General features: G+C 40.4%; 1 protein-coding gene across 6 annotated transcripts in view; it reads left to right on the top strand.

Annotated features, from left to right (window-relative positions):
- Positions 1–18,585, top strand: part of PHKB (phosphorylase kinase regulatory subunit beta) — a 197,053-nt gene that overhangs the window by 98,721 nt on the left and 79,747 nt on the right. For all 6 annotated transcript variants that reach the window (XM_054048875.1, XM_054048873.1, XM_054048870.1 and 3 more), the window contains 3 exons: positions 9,487–9,582; positions 12,665–12,862; positions 15,087–15,144. In XM_054048875.1, the coding sequence (XP_053904850.1) occupies positions 9,487–9,582; positions 12,665–12,862; positions 15,087–15,144 (352 nt within the window). The remainder of the gene's footprint in view (positions 1–9,486; positions 9,583–12,664; positions 12,863–15,086; positions 15,145–18,585) is intronic.

The raw sequence follows: 18,585 nt of genomic DNA on the forward strand, positions 1-18,585 counted from the left end.
GAGGAGTATGTGGCAAAACAAAATATTCAGGTTTTGTTTTTTTTAATTTCATACAATCAGTTTCAAAAACCTGCTGCAGATTCCATTCTGCACTGTAAGATTTTATAATTCTCTTTTAAGGATGCAAAGTATCACTTTGTAACTATAGGTTTTTGTAAGTACGCAGGCTTCTGGGGCTCAGTCTTGCACCACTAAAATCGATGCAGGTTTTGCCACTGACATCAGTTGTGCACGGACAAACTCTTAATTTCACCTGTGGTAATTCCCGCTGAAGTGTAACCTTACAAGAAAATCAATGTTTGAAAATATGGAAATTCAAAATTACACTACTCAATCTACGTGTAATTCTTCCCTTCTTCCCCCCAGGTCTGTCATCTTCCTTAGCAATCTGAACCTCTCATCCTTCCTTCCTTAGTTCTTTTTCTAGCTGTATAAATTATTTTTGGATCAAAGACATTTTCTAAGACTTTTTTTAAGTTCACAGCTAGTGGCTTAGATTTTGGATAGTCACTGTATTTGTGCAGCTTACAGGAATATCAGAAATGTTCACTGCAGAATGTTGCGTTATAAATGGTATAATATCTCCACTGTAAATGTGCTAGCTCTGTATCACATACATACTTCAATCAGTGGTTAGCAAGTGCAATCATAGGGCCCACTCTTGCATGGTGCTGAACACGCTCAACAACTTGCATCACTGGAGCCTAGTGAGGAGAAGTGAATGATTATTATAAGTGTGCCTTTTATCTAATCAAGAATGTCTAAAGTAGTATTACCGCACCCCAGCAGTGTGTGAATGCCAGAGTTGGCACAACCACTTTGTGACTAAATAAATTATTCTGTTTTTTTATTGACTAATAAGATGAAAAAGTTTTTATGGGTGAATAAAGGTATCTTATGTTGTTCTTCAAGTGCTGATCTCTATGTGTATTCCTTATGTGGGTACACATTTGCACCATGCACCTGAGTTCTGAGATTTTTAGAAAATAGTATCCATTGTCCGCAAATACGCAGCTGTTCTCCTCATGCTCCAAACCAAGGATATAAGGGGCAGTGCAGATCCTTCTTACTCCTGCATGGCCTGAGTTATAATCCTCTGTGTCCACAGATTTTTCCATGCTTCCTTTCTCTTAACAAACCTGTAAATATATTGTAAATAGTTTTAGTATTTTAGTGTAGTTAAAGTTTTAGTTTTATCATAGTTAGTATAACTTAGTTTTCTCCTTGCCTCTGGGAGTCTCTTTCCAAGACACAGACTACTCACAGAGTCACAGGGTTTAAGAACTGCATTTCCTGCCCCCACTCCTTCTCCATGAGCAATGAGCACCAATGCTGCCTCTGTTTTCTGGGAGAGGCATATATCTCAGTTAAGCACAGAATTTGGCACTTGTTTCTCCCTCAGAGCCATGAGGCTTGTGAGTGCTGGTTGGAAAAACATCTGATGGAGAAGGCTATGAGACCTCAGTTTGATCTGGGTTAGGGAGACCCCCTTGTATGTCAGTCTCAACTGTTGAGTACCCCTCCAAGCACATGCTCAGGAACAAAAGTCAGAGCTGCTAAGCTCATAGAGTCATCATCCAGGCTTCTCATAATAGTGAGGGCCACTCTCACAATCATAAGGCCATATCTCCTTCCAGAAGAAATCACTCCCTAACTCCCTCCAAGTCAAGTGAATCCTCACAGGTGGATCCTAAGGAATTAGGCTCACTTAAATCTTTTGGCCATGAGCGGAAGGTGCAAAGGAAAAAAAGATCCACCAGTACTATTGTTGTGTCTGATTTCTAAGCCGAAGGATTGGCACTTGACAATAGCATCTAAGAGTTCACTTGTAGACTCTTTGACAGTACTGGCCCTTCCCTATAAAGAACTACCATCCATGATGACTGTGGATGCACTGGATCCATTGGTCCCAACTACTGGAATGCCCCAGACTCTGGGACAGACCAAAACTTACACCTTGTCAGAGGAGATCTTCACCCTTCCTTAATCTCAGTCTCCTATTCCTTCTGATCTGACCTTCCTGCGAGACATTGGCACACCAGAGGAGGAAATTACTTCCAGGAGACATGAATGTTCCCCTCCTTAGCCCTTAGGCAGGAGCTTTCACTCATTGGTACTGATAGCTCTACCAGTGGAACAGGAACTGGCATTCTCTTTGGAGTCTCCAGGTGATCCATCACCCCCACATAATGAGGTAAGTCCAGACAGAGACTCGCAAAGATCTGGGGTCTATCCTCCACCCAGATGTGACTACCTAAGGGAACAATGGTACCCAATACAATGGAGTCCCCCTCAACTGATTGACCCTTCCTACTTGGCCCTATTGGGTTCCATGGGATCCTTACAGTAGACATCCCGGATCAATCCACTGTCCCTCTTCTGTGCGACACCTACCAGCTCCATCAGAGCATGAGGAAGGGGAGATTGATCTGGATCCACATGTACCTACATGTGTTTTGTCTTCCTCACAAGAGTAGGCCGTTGCCCCATCTCCACCATCCATACCTGACAACCCCAGGCAATATCAGGAGCCTCTGCAGAGAATGGCGAATGACCTCCAGATTCCACTAGAGGAGGTCCAGGATACCCAATATTAGGTCCTTGACATTTTGCGATCTTTTGGTCCTCCAAGTAGGGTGGTCCTCCTTGTAAATGATGCCATCATGGACCCAGCTAAGATGGTGTATCACACTCCAGTCTCCTGCACCCCGACTCCAAAAGGGCTGAGAGATATTTGTACCAGCCAAAGGAGATGAGTTCCTCTTTACACACACAGGACCCAACTTCCTGGTGGCGCAAGCAGCCACTGAAAGTTTTAGATTACAACATTCTAAGGCTACACTGACAGATAAGGACTCTCAACAACTTGATCTTCTGGGGAGGGGAAGGTATTTTCCTCTACAAGTCTTCAGTTCCTTATTGCTAACTACCAGGCTTTCTTAGCAAAATTATTTGAGGATTTGGGACTTTAAGGACAAACTTTTCCAAGAGGACAGAGCCCAACAACAGTTAGATTCCTGAAGTATCTAGTTAGGACCTTCCCACCAGTGGTGAGATCTCACCACAACAGGGCCTGTCCTTTGTACTGTCAGTACCTACCAGACCACCATTTTGATGACTGTCCACATGTTCTTTGTCTTACCATTCCATGAAGGTCATCTTTTTAGTTGCCATCATTTTGACTAGAAGGGTGAGTGAACTGGGAGCTTTCATGACTGACCCGTAATATACTATGTCTTTTATGAAAAAGGTTTCACTTTGCCTTCACCCAAAATTTGTCCCTAAAGTCATTTCTAAGTTTCACATCAGTAAATCTATCCATCCACTTACTGTTTTTCTTCTAAAAAACTCATACTTCCAAGGAGGAGAGGAGACTTCACTCTCCAGAAAGCAACAAAGAGTCCTGTGGCATCTTATAGACTAACAGATGTTAGTCTGTAAGGTGCCACAGGACTCTTCGTTGCTTTTTACAGATCCAGACTAACACGGCTACCCCTCTGATACTTAACTCTCTAGATATCAGATGAGCTCTGGTGTTCTACCTGCAAAGAACACGACCAATTATAAAATCAGCAAGACTTTTTGTGAGTCTAGTGGAATGGTTGTGAGGACAAGCATCTGTTCGGAGCCTCTCGAAGTGCATCTCTGGCTGCATCATTCTTTATTACCAATTAGTAAGTATTCCTCCCTTAGATGGGGTGACATCCTTTTCCAGTAGAGCCCAAGTAACCCCAACAGCATCTTTTAGAGAGGTGTCTATACTGGATATCTGTACTGTGGCTACCTCAAACCATATGTTCATGAAGCATTAAACATTAGGTCAAGCCTTTTCTGCAAATGCAACTGTTAGAACTGCAGTATTACAAATATCTATACCAGCTGCATCGTTGTACCCCCTATTAATCACCCACCCATGGAATAACATTGAGACCGGCACTCGAAGAAATGGAGGTTAGTTACCTGTAACTGGAGTGACTTTGAGATGTGTGCTCCTTATCTGTTTCCACTACACTACACTTCCCTCCCCTCTGCTTCAGATCTTATCTGATTTGCAATAAGAAGAGAAGCTGGAAAGGCATTGGTCCGCACTGCCCCTTATGCCTTTGGTTCAGAGCATGAGCAGAACAACTGCACATGTGTGGACTAACGGACACTACTTTCTAAAGATCTCTGAACTCAGGTGCATGGGGAGCATGCATGCTCACATGTGGAATACAGATAGGGACCACACTTAAAAAAAACCTCCAGTTAAAGGTAAGAAACCTCCATTTTCTGATTTGCATAGGGAATTACTCTGAATATAGGAGCAAAGTTGAGGTAGTTTGAGTACCATAAATAAATGTTTGTCCTTTCAAATGTTTGGGTTTCTTGTAAGTTGAACTCTGAATTTTCTGGGCTTTTAAGGGTTGTATTATTTTCCCTGACTACAATATTCTTGTAAGGCTTTTTACCCTTAGGCTTTGCTCCACAGAAGTTTTTGTTTGGAATTTCCTTCGTTTTTAAAATTGCTCCTGAACGTGAGGTTTGTAAGAGGGGAACCCTATACCTAATATCCCTCTAAGGTCTACAGGAAGGGAACTCCTGTCAGGCAGAATTTTGGAAGTACAATCTACAGAAGTATGGCTTTGTCTGTGTAAGTCATTAACAGCCAGCAAACATTATAATGAGCCTGTTTCCCTCATTTTCTGCAAGATTTCAGAGGCTCATTGATGCCCACAACCCTTCTGTACAATGAAGCTTAGGGGGCTCATGCCCATCACCCATAGGTAAACCTTAGGAGTCTCTTAGCACATTAGTTGAAGGCCTGCACACACACCATGCAAGTCTTGGAAAGCTTGTCAGGGATGCCAACTCATCTCCCAGAGGCTTTAGGCTTAATGAGGAATGAGCTTAATGTCTGCATGGAGAATAGGTTGGGAGTCCAAGTAATTTCCTAAGGATTGTGGGATTTGGGAAGAGGCTGATGTCCCTCATCATGACCTCACAAGAGGAGGCAGAAAAGGGGTCTCCTTAAACTAAAGCCCCGCACAAGGAGACTTTCTGAGACACACCCACAAGCCTCCGTTCATCCCCCAAAAGCCAAAATACAATCAATAGTCACCTGACAAGTGTAAATAGCTAAAAATCAGTTATAGATTGTCAGCCTAAAAAGTAGGAGTGGGTCTTTGTCCCCTACAGAACATTGTAGAGCTTAATGGAATAATTGTCTTCTAAGGGAAGAAGAAATCAAATTATTTTTTTTTCTTTGCTAAAAGCAAATGTTTTTTCCAGTGCTAGTTTTGAATGAGTTTGTGTATTTACACAGGTGAATCTCATTTGAATAATGAAGGCCAAATAATGAATGTTTAAATAAACAAAAACCCTTCAAATAAAAACAGCTAAATCTAGAAGCAGTAAAGAGCAAAGAATTTCTTATCAGACATAATGCCAGTTCTTAATTGTTGAGGTTAGTGCCTAGATATGATGGTGATGGATGTGTTAGAAGTATTTGGAGATGAAGCAAAAAGCTGGGGGGAGGGGGGAGGAGTGTGTTTGTTTTTAAACAAGTAGATAAACACATCTTTCTGTTAGACTTTTCATGCTCTCACAAGATTTGTTTTAATCTTTAAACTTCATCATGTAACGTCATACCCAACAACTGATAACTACACCTCCTTTTATATAAATCCCCTCTCCATGCACGTGTGCGTGTACATGCAAACTTCCCCATACATTGATTTTTTAAATTATGATATTTATTTTTATTTCCTGAAGCCTTTCACACCATCCACAGCTTAAGTGCAGAATCTTTCTGGAAGGGCTGGGTGGCTTCATGTTTCCAGGCATCCTTCAGTCTGGTGGTGTTAGTATAGTTTCAAGTGCAGGCAGGTTCCTCTCAAGATGCTCAGCAGGACTTCTCAAAGCGACTGGGAACACAGTTGGAAATGAAATCTAGAAGCTGTCTCTTCCTGTGCTTGACTTGATTTAAGAAATATCTGCAAAGATGTTGGTTATTTCCCAGATTAAAAAAAATATATATAAATTTGTTAGTCTCTAAGGTGCCACAAGTACTCCTGTTCTTTTTACAGATACAGACTAACACGGCTGCTACTCTGAAATATAAAACCAAGACACTGGTGTTCTAAAGAGCATTATCCTGTCTATTATGCAAGTATATGAAGGATTTTCTCCATTTTAAATAATTAGTCTATCATAGCTTTTAGTTTCTAAAAATAAAATTGATGCTTGAGATTGATTTCTCTTTCAGCTAAAAGACTAGTTTTGCCAGTACAGCTCTCTATTCAATTCTGTTCAGCTTGGCCTGCATGTAGTTATTAAAGGGACAGTTAGGTTAAAAAAAATCACAATTGTATTTTCAGATTCTTTTTTGACCTATTTATCAATATGATGAATTTTTCTTCCAATTTTGCAGTTTGAGTTTGTTCAGTTTCCTGCTAACAGAGCTCTTCGGGTAGATAGCAAAGTTTTTGCCATTGTGGTTCTCTTGTGCTGCAATTCAAAATGCTATTTCATAGAGAAGATCAGCTGCTAGAGTGTGTATTCTGAGATCATAGGCTAGAGCTCCAACTGGCTATATACATGGATATAACTTCATGTGTGTACCCATTGAAGTCAATAGAGCTACACTGATTTATACCAGCTTAGGATCTGGACCATGAGGCAAATGTGTTCTGTATTGTTTTAATTAATGGATTACATGAGTGTTTATTAAGGTTGCACCTTTCTGACCACTGCTCACCAAAAGATAGCATAAATAAACCTGCAGCAAGCCTGTTTTCACCAAAAGAAGTGTGACAGGATCGCCCCCCCCCTTTTCCATTTCCCCCCAGTAGGATGCAACAGCACTTTCTTTTGTCAAGAAAAGGTTGACCTTAACAGCCCATCCTTTTCTCCTGCATGGGGAGAAGATCAACAGTAGTGCCTCCTTCCATCAGCCATTCTTTGTGTGTAATGGCTCAGCCATTCCCAGTCTCTATTCAAGCCTAAATTGATGGTATCTAGTTTGCATATTAATTCAAGTTCAGCAGTTTCTCATTGGAGTCTGTTTATGAAGCTTTTCTGTTGCAAGATTGCCACTTTTAAGTCTGTTACTGAGTGACCTCTCTAGTCTTATGCTCAAATAAATCTGTTAGTCTCTAAGGTGTCACAAGTACTCCTGTTCTATTTACAAGTTTGCATCCCATTGGTGTTTAAGATACAAACACTGATAAGAGTGTTTCTCGAACCAATCATCTACATTGTTTGGGGGGGGGGTATTTCTTTTCTTGTTTGTTTTTTGATTTTTAGGAAAAGAGGAGACAAACATTTTGAAATCTCTTTTTAAAAAAAGAAACTAAATGTGTGAGTTAAAAAACTAGATATTTTCTGTTTAATATTCTCAGAATATTCGTAACAAGAAGATTTTTCATCTCCCTTATGAAAATGATCCTAGCAATCATGTCTGGTATTCATGTAAAGCATGTTATGGCTTTTACTCCCTTTATCCAAGATAGAGAACAACAATGTTTCACTGAGATGATACTATGTAGCAAACCATGTGAAAAAGTTATTTACATGGCTAATCTGTCAGTTTGTTTCACAACAGTAAGCTAGTACAATGATAAACTAGTATAGTGTTACTACAGCTAATAGTTTTGTATAACAACATAAATCAATTGTCTTTCCCTCCCCTTATCAGAGGGAAAAGATTTTTGAAACATGGCTAGAAAGCAATGTAAAGGAAGAGGACACTGCATATTCTAAAACATCCTCTTTTGCGGAGAACTGCTGCATATTCTAACATTGTTTTGGCAGCCCTCTGCAGAAGGATGACCATGAAATGGCTAACAGCAGGGCCGGCTCCAGGCACCAGCTTACCAAGCAGGTGCTTGGGGCGGCCACTTCGGAGAGGGGTGGCACGTCCAGCTGTTCGGCAGCAATTTGGCGGACAGTCCCTCACTCCTGCTCGGAGTGAAGGACCTCCCGCCGAATTCCTCCGCAGATCACGTTAACAGCTTTTTGTTTGTTTGTTTTTGTTTTGTTTCGTTTTTTTGTTTGGCTGCTTGGGGTGGTCAAAACCCTGGAGCCGGCCCTGGCTAACAGTGCTGGAACCCAAAAATGTTTTAAAATTTATAGTGGATGATAAATAACTTCTAAAAATCTCTCCTTAGAATGTTGGTAGGATCTGCTGAAATATCTTGTTTGTGCAATACACATTTGTAATTAACAGTTGCAGAAATTTGTAATGTGAGTCTTTAGCATTGACAGCATGTGTGCTAAGAGAGGCCGTCTTGTAGCCCTTCATTTACTGAAAATAGCAGAAAAGTCTTCCAAGGCCTAAACCAGCTGTGAATCCCAGGGGTAGATAAACTGATGTTTTTTATGTTTTTTTTTTTAATCTTGGAAAACATCATTTGACTCAGGTCCTTTCAGCACCTCAAAAAGTATTTGTTTAAATGGAGGTTTTTGAGATTTAATTACAGCATCTCAGATAATGAAATGTGGCACTATAAGCATGAAGCATGAATCCTGACCTCATTGAAGTCAAGGGGAGTTCTGCCATTGACTTCACTGAGGCCAGGGATTTTACCCTAAGGACCCAGACCTACAGTCAGATCCAGGCTGGTGGACCTTTGTACTCAAGCCCAGCCCTAAGTGGCGCATATTGTTTGGCAATAAACTCCTTTCATACATTTTCATGCATTTGTCAAAAATTGAAAGTTAGTAAAATTATATTTCTAATGTAACTATTGTATTTTACAAGTTAAAATTCAAACGATCCAAATTTGACTATTACATTTATGTATTGGAATACTTGGGACAAGTATAAGGAATGTTTTGCTTTGAGGGCTTTGTTTCAAGTAGAAGAGTTTCTGTTATGTCAAAGTGGTTTATTCTCCCTAATTTTTGCTGAGTGTTAATTTTTTTTTGAGAACCTCTGCCTTAATAAAATGAAGTGAGTGTGGTAACTGAAAGACAAGAATATTTGTTTTGTTTTTATAACTCTTATTGAGATGTAATGCATTGGAAAGATGTTCTCTTGAAAGATGTTCTCTTTTTGCTTGTCTCATAAGGGAACCGTATGGTCTCTTTAACGTAACCGTTAAAACTCCTGCTTTCACCAGTCTCTTTTATCGAATTGCTTTTGTTTAAGAAGTTATGGGAAATGAAATTAATGTTTCATCTATTCTGTCTTAATTAAATAGTCCAAACAGTAGTTACTTTGTAATGGAGAGCTAATTTTTTGTAATCTCAGATTCCGTTCTTGCTGTTTAATTTCTGCCAATTGCATTTAATTCCTTTATTAATAATATGTTCATTATATTTATGTAAAAATTTACATTTGATTCCTGCTCTGGTGAAAAATATTGGCTTCTGATTCCTAGTTACCTTAAATTGCCTATGTAAAACAAGAGAGCTGATAGCTTTACCAGTATTTGCTGCTCCAGAAATTTGTGTGTTACCTTCCCCCTGCACCTCAACTTAACTTTCATATTCTATTTATAGGGCTGCTCTTGGTCCGTCATATTCGTGGATCTTGATGCCCATAATCGAAACAGACAAACTCTTTGCTCATTGCTACCCCGAGAATCAAGGTCTCATGTAAGTAGTTTGATGTAAGTTCAGTTTAACAGAATATAGAAAAAATAAATTGGTAGGAGCTTAGTTCTTAGCTTTATTACCATTTTAATATCCTATTTAATAAAGGATATGAACTTCTTGGTTGGGAAGAAATTAGATTCTGCTGTTTAAATGTTACTTCAGAATAGGAGCCATCTCTGCAATAGAATTATCACGGCCAACCTCTCTTTAATTTAAGAATAATTAGGGCAAGGTGAAAACAGTGGCCTAAATAATTTAAAACAGAAAGAACTATTGGTCTATGAATAAGCGAGGCCAAGAGAGATGTTTAAAGGGCTTTGACGTCTCATGAATGGTGTGCTTGTTTTCATCCACCTTGCACACTGTGTAGTGGCTGAAATATCTGCAGTTTTATAAGATTTTTTTGTTTCATAGTAAACCCGAAGCCTGAGGTACTAAACTTCTAACAATTTGAATTTTGGATTTCATCTGTAACAGAAGGTATATGAGTAGGGCCCTACCTTATTCATGGCCATGAAAAATGCATCACGAACCACGAAATCTGATCTCCCCCCTTGAAATCTGGTCTTTTGTGTGCTTTTACCCTGTAGTATACAGATTTCATGGGGGAGACCAGCATTTCTCAAATTGGGGGGCCTGACCCAAAAGGGAGTTGTGTGTGTGTGTGTGTGTGTGTGTGTGGGGAGGGGGGGTTACAGTATTGCCACCCTTACTTCTGCGCTGCCTTCAGAACTGGGCAGCTGGAGAGTGGCAGCTGTTGGCCAGGTGCCCAGCTCTGAAGGCAGCGCCCCGCCAACAGCAACACAGAAGTAAGGGTGGCAATACCATACCATGCCATCCTTACTTCGCTGCTTTTGCTGTTGCTGGCAGCGGCTGTGCCTTAAGATCTGGGTTCCCGGCCAGCAGCTGCCGCTCTCCAGCTGCCCAGCTCTGAAGACAGTGCTGCTGCGAGCAGCAGTGCAGAAGTAAGGGTAGCAGTACCGCAACCCCCCCACATTAACCTTGCAATCCCCCACAACTCCTTTTTGGGTCAGGACCCCTCCAATTACAACACTGTGAAATTTCAGATTTAAATGAAATTTATGATTTTTAAAATCTTATGACCATGAAATTGACCAAAATGGACTGTGAATTTGGTAGGGTCCTTTGAAATTTGCCTTGGATTTGGTAGCTTACACAGGGGATTCCTTGCTATTTGATGATACCTTGTGTAACGCAGTTCACTACTCACCACTGGTGCGCTGCCTTCTGGCTTATCTGGGGATTAGCTCTCCACTGGTTGGACATCCCCTTCCCCTCCTGTGGTTGCTCAGCCTGTTGTCTCAATCTCAACTCCCAGGACTCTTGAGTTGTCTTCTTCTTTAGGACTCAGCTGCTCCCTCTCTGTGACTTTTCCTCTGTTAAAGTACCTCTGGGCAAATTGTGTCTCTGCGGTTCTGGGCAGTGCTCTGTTCTACATCGAAGGCTGTGCCACTTCTCCAATGGCTGGAAGGGGAACCTGGGCCCACTCTCTACTTCAGGTTCCAGCCCAGGGACCCTATGCTCCTCAACTATGGTCTACTCACTCCCAGTCCTGTTTGTTACTTCCCTGGGATCTGTCCTACTTCCTCCTTCTATTTTTTGGCACCTCTGGGTTTGCCACTTGTCTAAGCTTCCTGTGCTCCTCATGGCTTCTTCCCCTTTTGCTTCTTGCCAAACCCTATTATCTCCAACATACCTCCCTCCTGTCAAGGATTGACTGCAGGCTACTCCCCCCTTCTGTACTCAGCTTCTTCGCTTTATAGATGTCCTGCCTGTTCCTGCCCAGGTGAGCTTCATCCTTAATAAAGTGTTATTGATCCCTGGCTCCCCTCCAGGTGCAGCTGATGCAGTTATTCCCTCCTTTCCTCCCACCTTAAGACAAGTTCATTTTTATTCTAGCTGAAGAAAACAGATTCAATACAAAGCTTTTAAGAAATTCTGGTTTAACCGTATTTGCTCCTTAATCTTGCCAGCCTAGGTAATAAAGGTTCATGGTTGGTCTTGAAATTAGATCCCCAAATTACTGTATGTTCACTGGGATAGCTTAAAGGGTGTTCTTCTCCCCCCCTCCCAAAAAAAGATAGAGATCTAGAATATCTTCAGTATATACCCTATGCAGGTTATCAGCTTAAAAGTAGTTCAAATTTTGGGCCAAACAAGTTATCTGTGTATCCTAGTTTTCAACACCTATTTCTCAACAAATATTTTAGCTAAATAACTAAATACACAATTTCTTCTCTATTCTTATACCTTTTTATTGTTGGGATTTTTAAATCTTCTTGTATTATTTTCCAGGGTAGTTACGTGAGTACATCAATACTATAAGTACAGAAAAGGTGTTTTATCCAGCACTTCACCAACCGGAAAGCTCTACAAACCGGCATTTCTGATCTTCATTGAAATGCCGGTTTATAATCCGGTTGGCTCAGGGCCGGCAGGGGGTTGGGGCATGGGAGGGGGTGCGGAGCATGGGCTCTGGGAGGGAGTTTGGGAGCGGGAGGGGACTCAGAACAGCGGGTTGGGGCGTGGGAGGAGGTGCGGGGTGCCGGATCCAGGGGACACTCACCTTGGGTGACTCCCCACAAGCGGCAACCTGTCCCGTGTGCTCCTAGGCGGAGGCGCGGCAGGCGGTTCCTCACACTTCCCCACCACACCCGCAGGCGCCACCCCTACAGCTCCGATTGGCTGGGAACTGCAGCCAATGGGAGTGTGGGGGTGGCACCTGCAGGCGGAAGCAGTACACAGAGCTGCCCTCCATCTAGGACCAGCCAGAACAGGTCACATCTGCACCCCAACCCGCTGCCTGAGCTCCTTTCTGCGCCCAAACCCCCAGCCCGCACCTCCTCCTGCACCCAAACTCTCTCCCTCTCTTAGTTGACCACCATTTTTCATTTACTGGCACCACCCATTTCCCCAACATGCTGGATAAAACAGCTTTTACTGTAAATAGTCTTTCTGCTTATATTCTAATTTCATATTGCATTGAATGGGTTAAGCTCTCTTTGATTATGCATGAAATGGTTTATAAGAAATGAAGATAAATTAATTATTTTTTCTCTAGAACACTGATGCAGCACTTCTACCCTGCATTAGTTATCCTGCATTTGCTGTGGATGATGATGCTTTGTACAGTCAAACACTTGATAAGGTTGTTAGAAAACTAAAAGGACGATATGGGTTCAAACGATTTTTGAGAGATGGTTACAGAACATCACTGGAGGACAGAAATCGGCGTTACTATAAACCAGCAGAAATTAAGGTAATGGAATATATTACTGGAACACACAACATGCTTAGGGAGAAATTCTTCTCTTTGACATGAATGGAGATTTGGAGTTTTAAGTATTTATATTCAGAACAGAATTTGACATATTTTTTGCTGACGTTTGCTGCTGCTTGTTATGGTTTTCAATTAATACAGAGTTCTGATTCTGCTCACTGCTGGCTCCTCCAGGTAATCCTGTGAGTTTTGTCAACAGCAGAATTTTTACTGAAAAATAGCTGCGTCCATTCTAATTACATGCATTAAAATGGTGCATTCACTATAGTTATATTTATGTCAGCTCTTCTTATATAGTTTTCTCTTTTCAAGGATTTTAACTAGCTTTATAAAAGTGTCTTTCAGGTTGACACTGTTCGTACATAATCTGATTTTAGTGTGTGTGTGTGTGTGTGTGTGTGTGTGTGTGTGTGTGTGTGTTTTTTAATCAAATTCTTAAATGTTAGTTTGGCAATTATTTTTATGGGTCCCACTAGTTATCCAAAAGTAGACCTATTCTTATTGACACAGCTACATTTGGCCTGCTTGTTGCTCTCTATCTATGATGGATTCTTCTAGGCAACTACCAACTATCAGTGAGTTAATAGTTTCATCGTGTCTATTTTTTTTCCAGTGATATCCCTTAGTGCTGAAAAATCAGGCCTGTGTAATAGGACACAAAATTAGACTTCCAGCAAGAGTCTAGAGAGACCATATTACCAAGCCAAAAAATGTATAAATGTTGTTGTTTTCTCCCTGTAACCCTTTCCCAGGGAGAGGGGGAGAACAGGGGATTCTCTCATTTTATATAATATGGAAGCAACCTAGTTGTGCTATACTTAAGGCTGTTAAAGATTTATATCATCTCTCTAGAAATAATGTAATCAAAATGCTTCAATATATCTGTTTTTTATAAGAAGCTGAAAAGAACAGTTTTAAACTAGGTTTGTCAGTACTCAAGATGTCTTTGAAAAACAGAAGCAAAACAATGAGTGGAAATGCCTGTACTGACGCAGAGGGTCTTAACTTTGAATTACTTCTGTCCAGGGCCAATCAGAGGGAGGGCCAGGAGGGCCATTTGACCTGAGCCTCAAGCTTAAAGGGGGGCCTCAAATTTAGACACTTGTTAATTTTTTTGCATTTGGTAAGTTTCGCAACTTGTTTTAATGCGCATCCCTATCGGCCCAAAATGTGAGACACGCTCTCAAGTTAGAGCTGCAAATTTAAGCAAATAATAGATGTGATTTGGTAAAAGACATAATTTTTTTGTTAACTGATATAGATTTTTGTCATATTAAAGAGTTTAAAATGTTCATAAATATTAATAAAAATATACTGGTTCTGATGGCACAAGATTAGACCATGTGTGGTCATTTTTTATTTTTATTATAGCTAGGAGCCTCAAAAGCTGGAAGTGGCCTGGGTCTCTCTGGACCTCTGAGAGGGCCTGCGGCTCTGCCCTTTGTGGTCTAATGCTGGCTTTACTTAAACTTTTACTTTTAGGATTTATTTGATGTGGAGTCAGAACATTATATTATTTGTTCTAGATCATAATCTTCTCACATGGTTGCAGTGAAAATGTGAGCTTCCAAGATTGAGAATGTTTCAGTACTTTTCTTTAGGAGGAAACGGAAAACTGGAAAAACTTCTGAGTTATTACATTAGGCAGCATTGTGCAGTCCATTTGATTGAAGATGTGTTGTATCTTTGCATGTGCTGTTCTGAGAGAATGTTAAGTCAGCAGTTTAATCATTGATTTGTCTAATGATAAATGTGCTAACATTTAAATTCAATGAACAGCTGGTTTCACATAACAAATAGGCAAGTTATTTATCACTTAATTTAATTTCACAGTTGGCTACAGTCTGAGTATATTAAAAACAATTTCACTATGTGTTTGAGTATTAATGTCTATCAGTAAAGGTTGTCTGAATTAAGTTTCCATTTTTCCTTCATATACTTTCAGATGTGTCTTAATTAAATAAAAAATCTTCTGCTCAGAATATAACTTAGACTATGTAAGTTTATTACTTGAATATATGCTATAACATGGTAAAAGCACAATAAATCTCCATGAAACAAGAAAAATGATCTGTATTTTAAAATGAGGAGCTAATTTACTAAAAAGAATAATTTGTATTCATTTTTATCCTCTGGTTTAAAAGTATATTTGAATGCATTTCTTTTAAACTAAAATGTTAAATGTCTTTTTTTTTCTTTTTAGCTGTTTGATGGGATTGAGTGTGAATTTCCTCTGTTTTTTATTTTCATGATGATTGATGGTAAGTATGGCTTGACACTAGTGTTTGGTAAAGACATTAGAGACTGGTTCTTAGAGTACAAAAACGAAATTATTTTCCTTCCCTGCAAGAGTAAACTGTAATTCATTGATACAGATGTCTCATTGATAGGTCTGCCTCATGAGTCAAATACAATGAATTACCATATTTCAGATATTTAGGGTGAATAGTTTCTTTTAATAAAATCAAAGATACAAACACTTAAGTTAATAATAATGATGCATGGTTAAGAGAGACAGTACACAATTCTAAAAGTTCAGATCCTGCTTCAGTCTTTAATTAAACCTGTGGGAACTGCTTAGCCTTTCCTTCCCCAACAGTCACCTCCCTTAATCCATGGGCCCTAAGATGCCTACCATTAATCTTCCTTACTCTTGTCATCCATCATTCTTGCTCTCCTTAGGTTATCAGGGACTCCGCCATCACTTTTGATTCACTGCAGTGCTTGGATGTGTTTTTACTAGAACTTGGTACCTCCCATTTTCTCTCTCTCTCAATGGACCTGAGGTGCACCAAACTCCAGTGTGTGAAAGAGATGAAAGTGGGGTTTCTAAAGAGCAGTATTCAGGCAAGAATGGGTGTGCTGTGGTAAATGAAACAGAATACAGGAGAGGAGAAGTAAGCAACTCAGAGATCTCTTGGTGGCAGGAGAATACTAAAGTTAAATTTCTTTACAAGATGTCTGTAAGTTTAGGAGACGTGTCAGAGAGGATATTGGAATTGTTAAAGGTATGAAGTAGAAGAATGAAGGGAAGGAGAGAAGCAGAAGCTCTCATGGAAGTAGCCAAGGAAGTTTTGGAAAAGAGGGTTGAGTAGAGGGGATTTCAACAGAATAGATCAGAACCTTCTAAAAGATTTTAGTTCAGTTTTGGTACAAGGATGTAATTCAGGCAAGATTTTTATAATGTCCACTTTTCCATCCTTAGTCATAGAATCATAGAATATCAGGGTTGGAAGGGACCTCAGGAGGTCATCTAGTCCAACCCCCTGCTCAAAGCAGGACCAGTCCCCAGACAGATTTTTACCCCAGTTCCCTAAATGGCCCCCTCAAGGATTGAATTCACAACCCTGGGTTTAGCAGGCTAATGCTCAAACCACTGAGCTATCCCTTCCTATTGAATATTTTGAAGTTTGTAATTGCGGTGCTTGCAAAAAGAAGAGTGCAAGTCATATACAGCTCCTACCTTTGCTGTCATTCCAGACTTGGACTAAAATGCCTTGTTTCTAAGAAATGCCCTTTATTATCTGAGCAGCAGATAAGATTTTCTATTTTGGGTAGGTAGACTACAGTGTGAGGAGTGACAAGGATGCCAGTACACAAATGAACATTTCCTTTAGGAATAGACATTTGCAATTTTCACAAGGAAGCCTGCCAAATACGCTGCAGAGAAGGCTCTGATAGGTTCCCCTCACATGGAGCTTTAGAAAAGCAGAAAATGTTTATTGTTCTACTAACTATCAATAGGAATGGTTAAGAGAATGTTGTCTCTCTCACTTCTGTAAGCTGAGGGGAAAACTACAAATTTCATAGCTTTAAAAAATAGTTATAGCCTTTCCCAAAAGAAATCTGATGAGGTTCAACAAGGACAAGTGCAGAGTCCTGCACTTAGGAAGGAAGAATCCCATGCACCGCTACAGGCTGGGGACCAACTGACTAAGCAGCAGTTCTGCAGAAAAGGACCTGGGGAGTATAGTGGACGAGAAGCTGGATATGAGTCAGCAGTGTGCCCTTGTTGCCAAGAAGGCCAACGGCATATTGGGCTGTATTAGTAGGAACATTGCCAGCAGATCAAGGGAAGTGATTATTCCCCTCGATTCGGCACTGGTGAGGCCACACCTGGAGTATTGTGTCCAGTTTTGGTTCCCCCACTACAGAAGGGATGTGGACAAATTGGAAAGAGCCCAGCGGAGAGCAACAAAAATGATTAGGGGGCTGAGGCATGTGACTTACGAGGAGAGGTGGAGGGAACTGGGGTTATTTAGTCTGCAGAAGAGAAGTGTGCAGGTGGGATTTGATAGCAGCCTTCAACTACCTGAAGGGGTGTTCCAAAGAGGATGGAGCTCAGCTGTTCTCAGTAGTGGCAGATGACAGAACAAGGAGCAATGGTCTCAAGTTGCAGTGGGGGAGGTCTAGGTTGGATATTAAGAAACACTATTTCACTAGGAGGGTGATGAAGCACTGGAATAGGTTACCTAGGGAGGTGGTGGTAAGGTGACCAGACAGCAAATGTGAAAAATCGGGATGGAGGTGGGGGGTAATTGGAGCCTATATAAGAAAAAGACCCAAAAATCGGGACTGACCTTATAAAATCAAGACATCTGGTCACCCTAGGTGGTGGAATCTCCATCCTTGGAGGTTTTTAAGGCCCAGCTTGACAAACCCTGGCTGGGATGATTTAGTTGGTGTTAGTCCTGCTTTGAGCAAGAGATTGGACTAGATGACCTCCTGAGGTCTCTTCCAACCCTAATATTCTATGATTCTGATATCTTCATCTCCTTGAATAAAATAAATGTAAATTCAGCTGCCTCTGTGCATGTGTGCATTCAGAGTACTAATATCTGCTGCTTTCTTTTCTATGATATGTTTGCCATCAAGATTAGGCTTCAAAAACCACTGCTACAAAAGGCAGTTAGGCTGCTTGGTGTCTTCGCCATAATGCCACTCTAAAAATAAGTTCTCTGTTTGCATGTGGAAAAATTGCTATTTCCAAATTGCTCATTGGTCTGTAATATTAAACTTATGTAGTGATGAAAACAACTATGGGTTAATAATGAAAATAGAATGTCCATGACAGGCCAGAGAAACCTTCATCCAACTGCCACCCAGGAAAATATATATAGTACCTTGTTCACTGGTTGTAAAATAAACAAATGAAGAAAATCAATGATCAAAGGAGGCAATGAGCTGAAAGCCATGAAGTAAACAAATGTTTCAAATTTTTGAATCAAATCTTACTACATTATATCCTGATTTAATGGTAGAAGCCATAGTGGGATAAAATATTGGTTAGAATAACCATCACCACGAAAGAAAGTATATGTTTCTCAGTGTGGGAGAAAAAACATCTCTGAATCTCCAAATCCCTGTACCTAAAGTTAATACAAAATTTGAAATATGTAGAGAGACTAATAAAACTGGAAAGGGAAAATTAAATTTCAGAAGGAGTGAATTACTCCTATCATGAATGCTGACTGTGTTGGAAGCGGTTTGTCATCACATAACACCCCGTGCCCCCACGTATCTACAGAGGAAATGATTTCAGCAAAGGTACTCTGAGCTTTGTGGAATAGCAAAATATATTCAGTGGTAAGAGAGATTCTTGCAATCAGCCGCTGATCATTTTAAAAAAATAAAACCATCATCACAGCCATGAAATTCCTCTATGCCCCTCTAAAATAAGAATGACACATTTCCCAACAAAT

Source organism: Malaclemys terrapin, chromosome 14, assembly GCF_027887155.1.
Source record: "Malaclemys terrapin pileata isolate rMalTer1 chromosome 14, rMalTer1.hap1, whole genome shotgun sequence".
NCBI lineage: Eukaryota > Metazoa > Chordata > Testudines > Emydidae > Malaclemys > Malaclemys terrapin.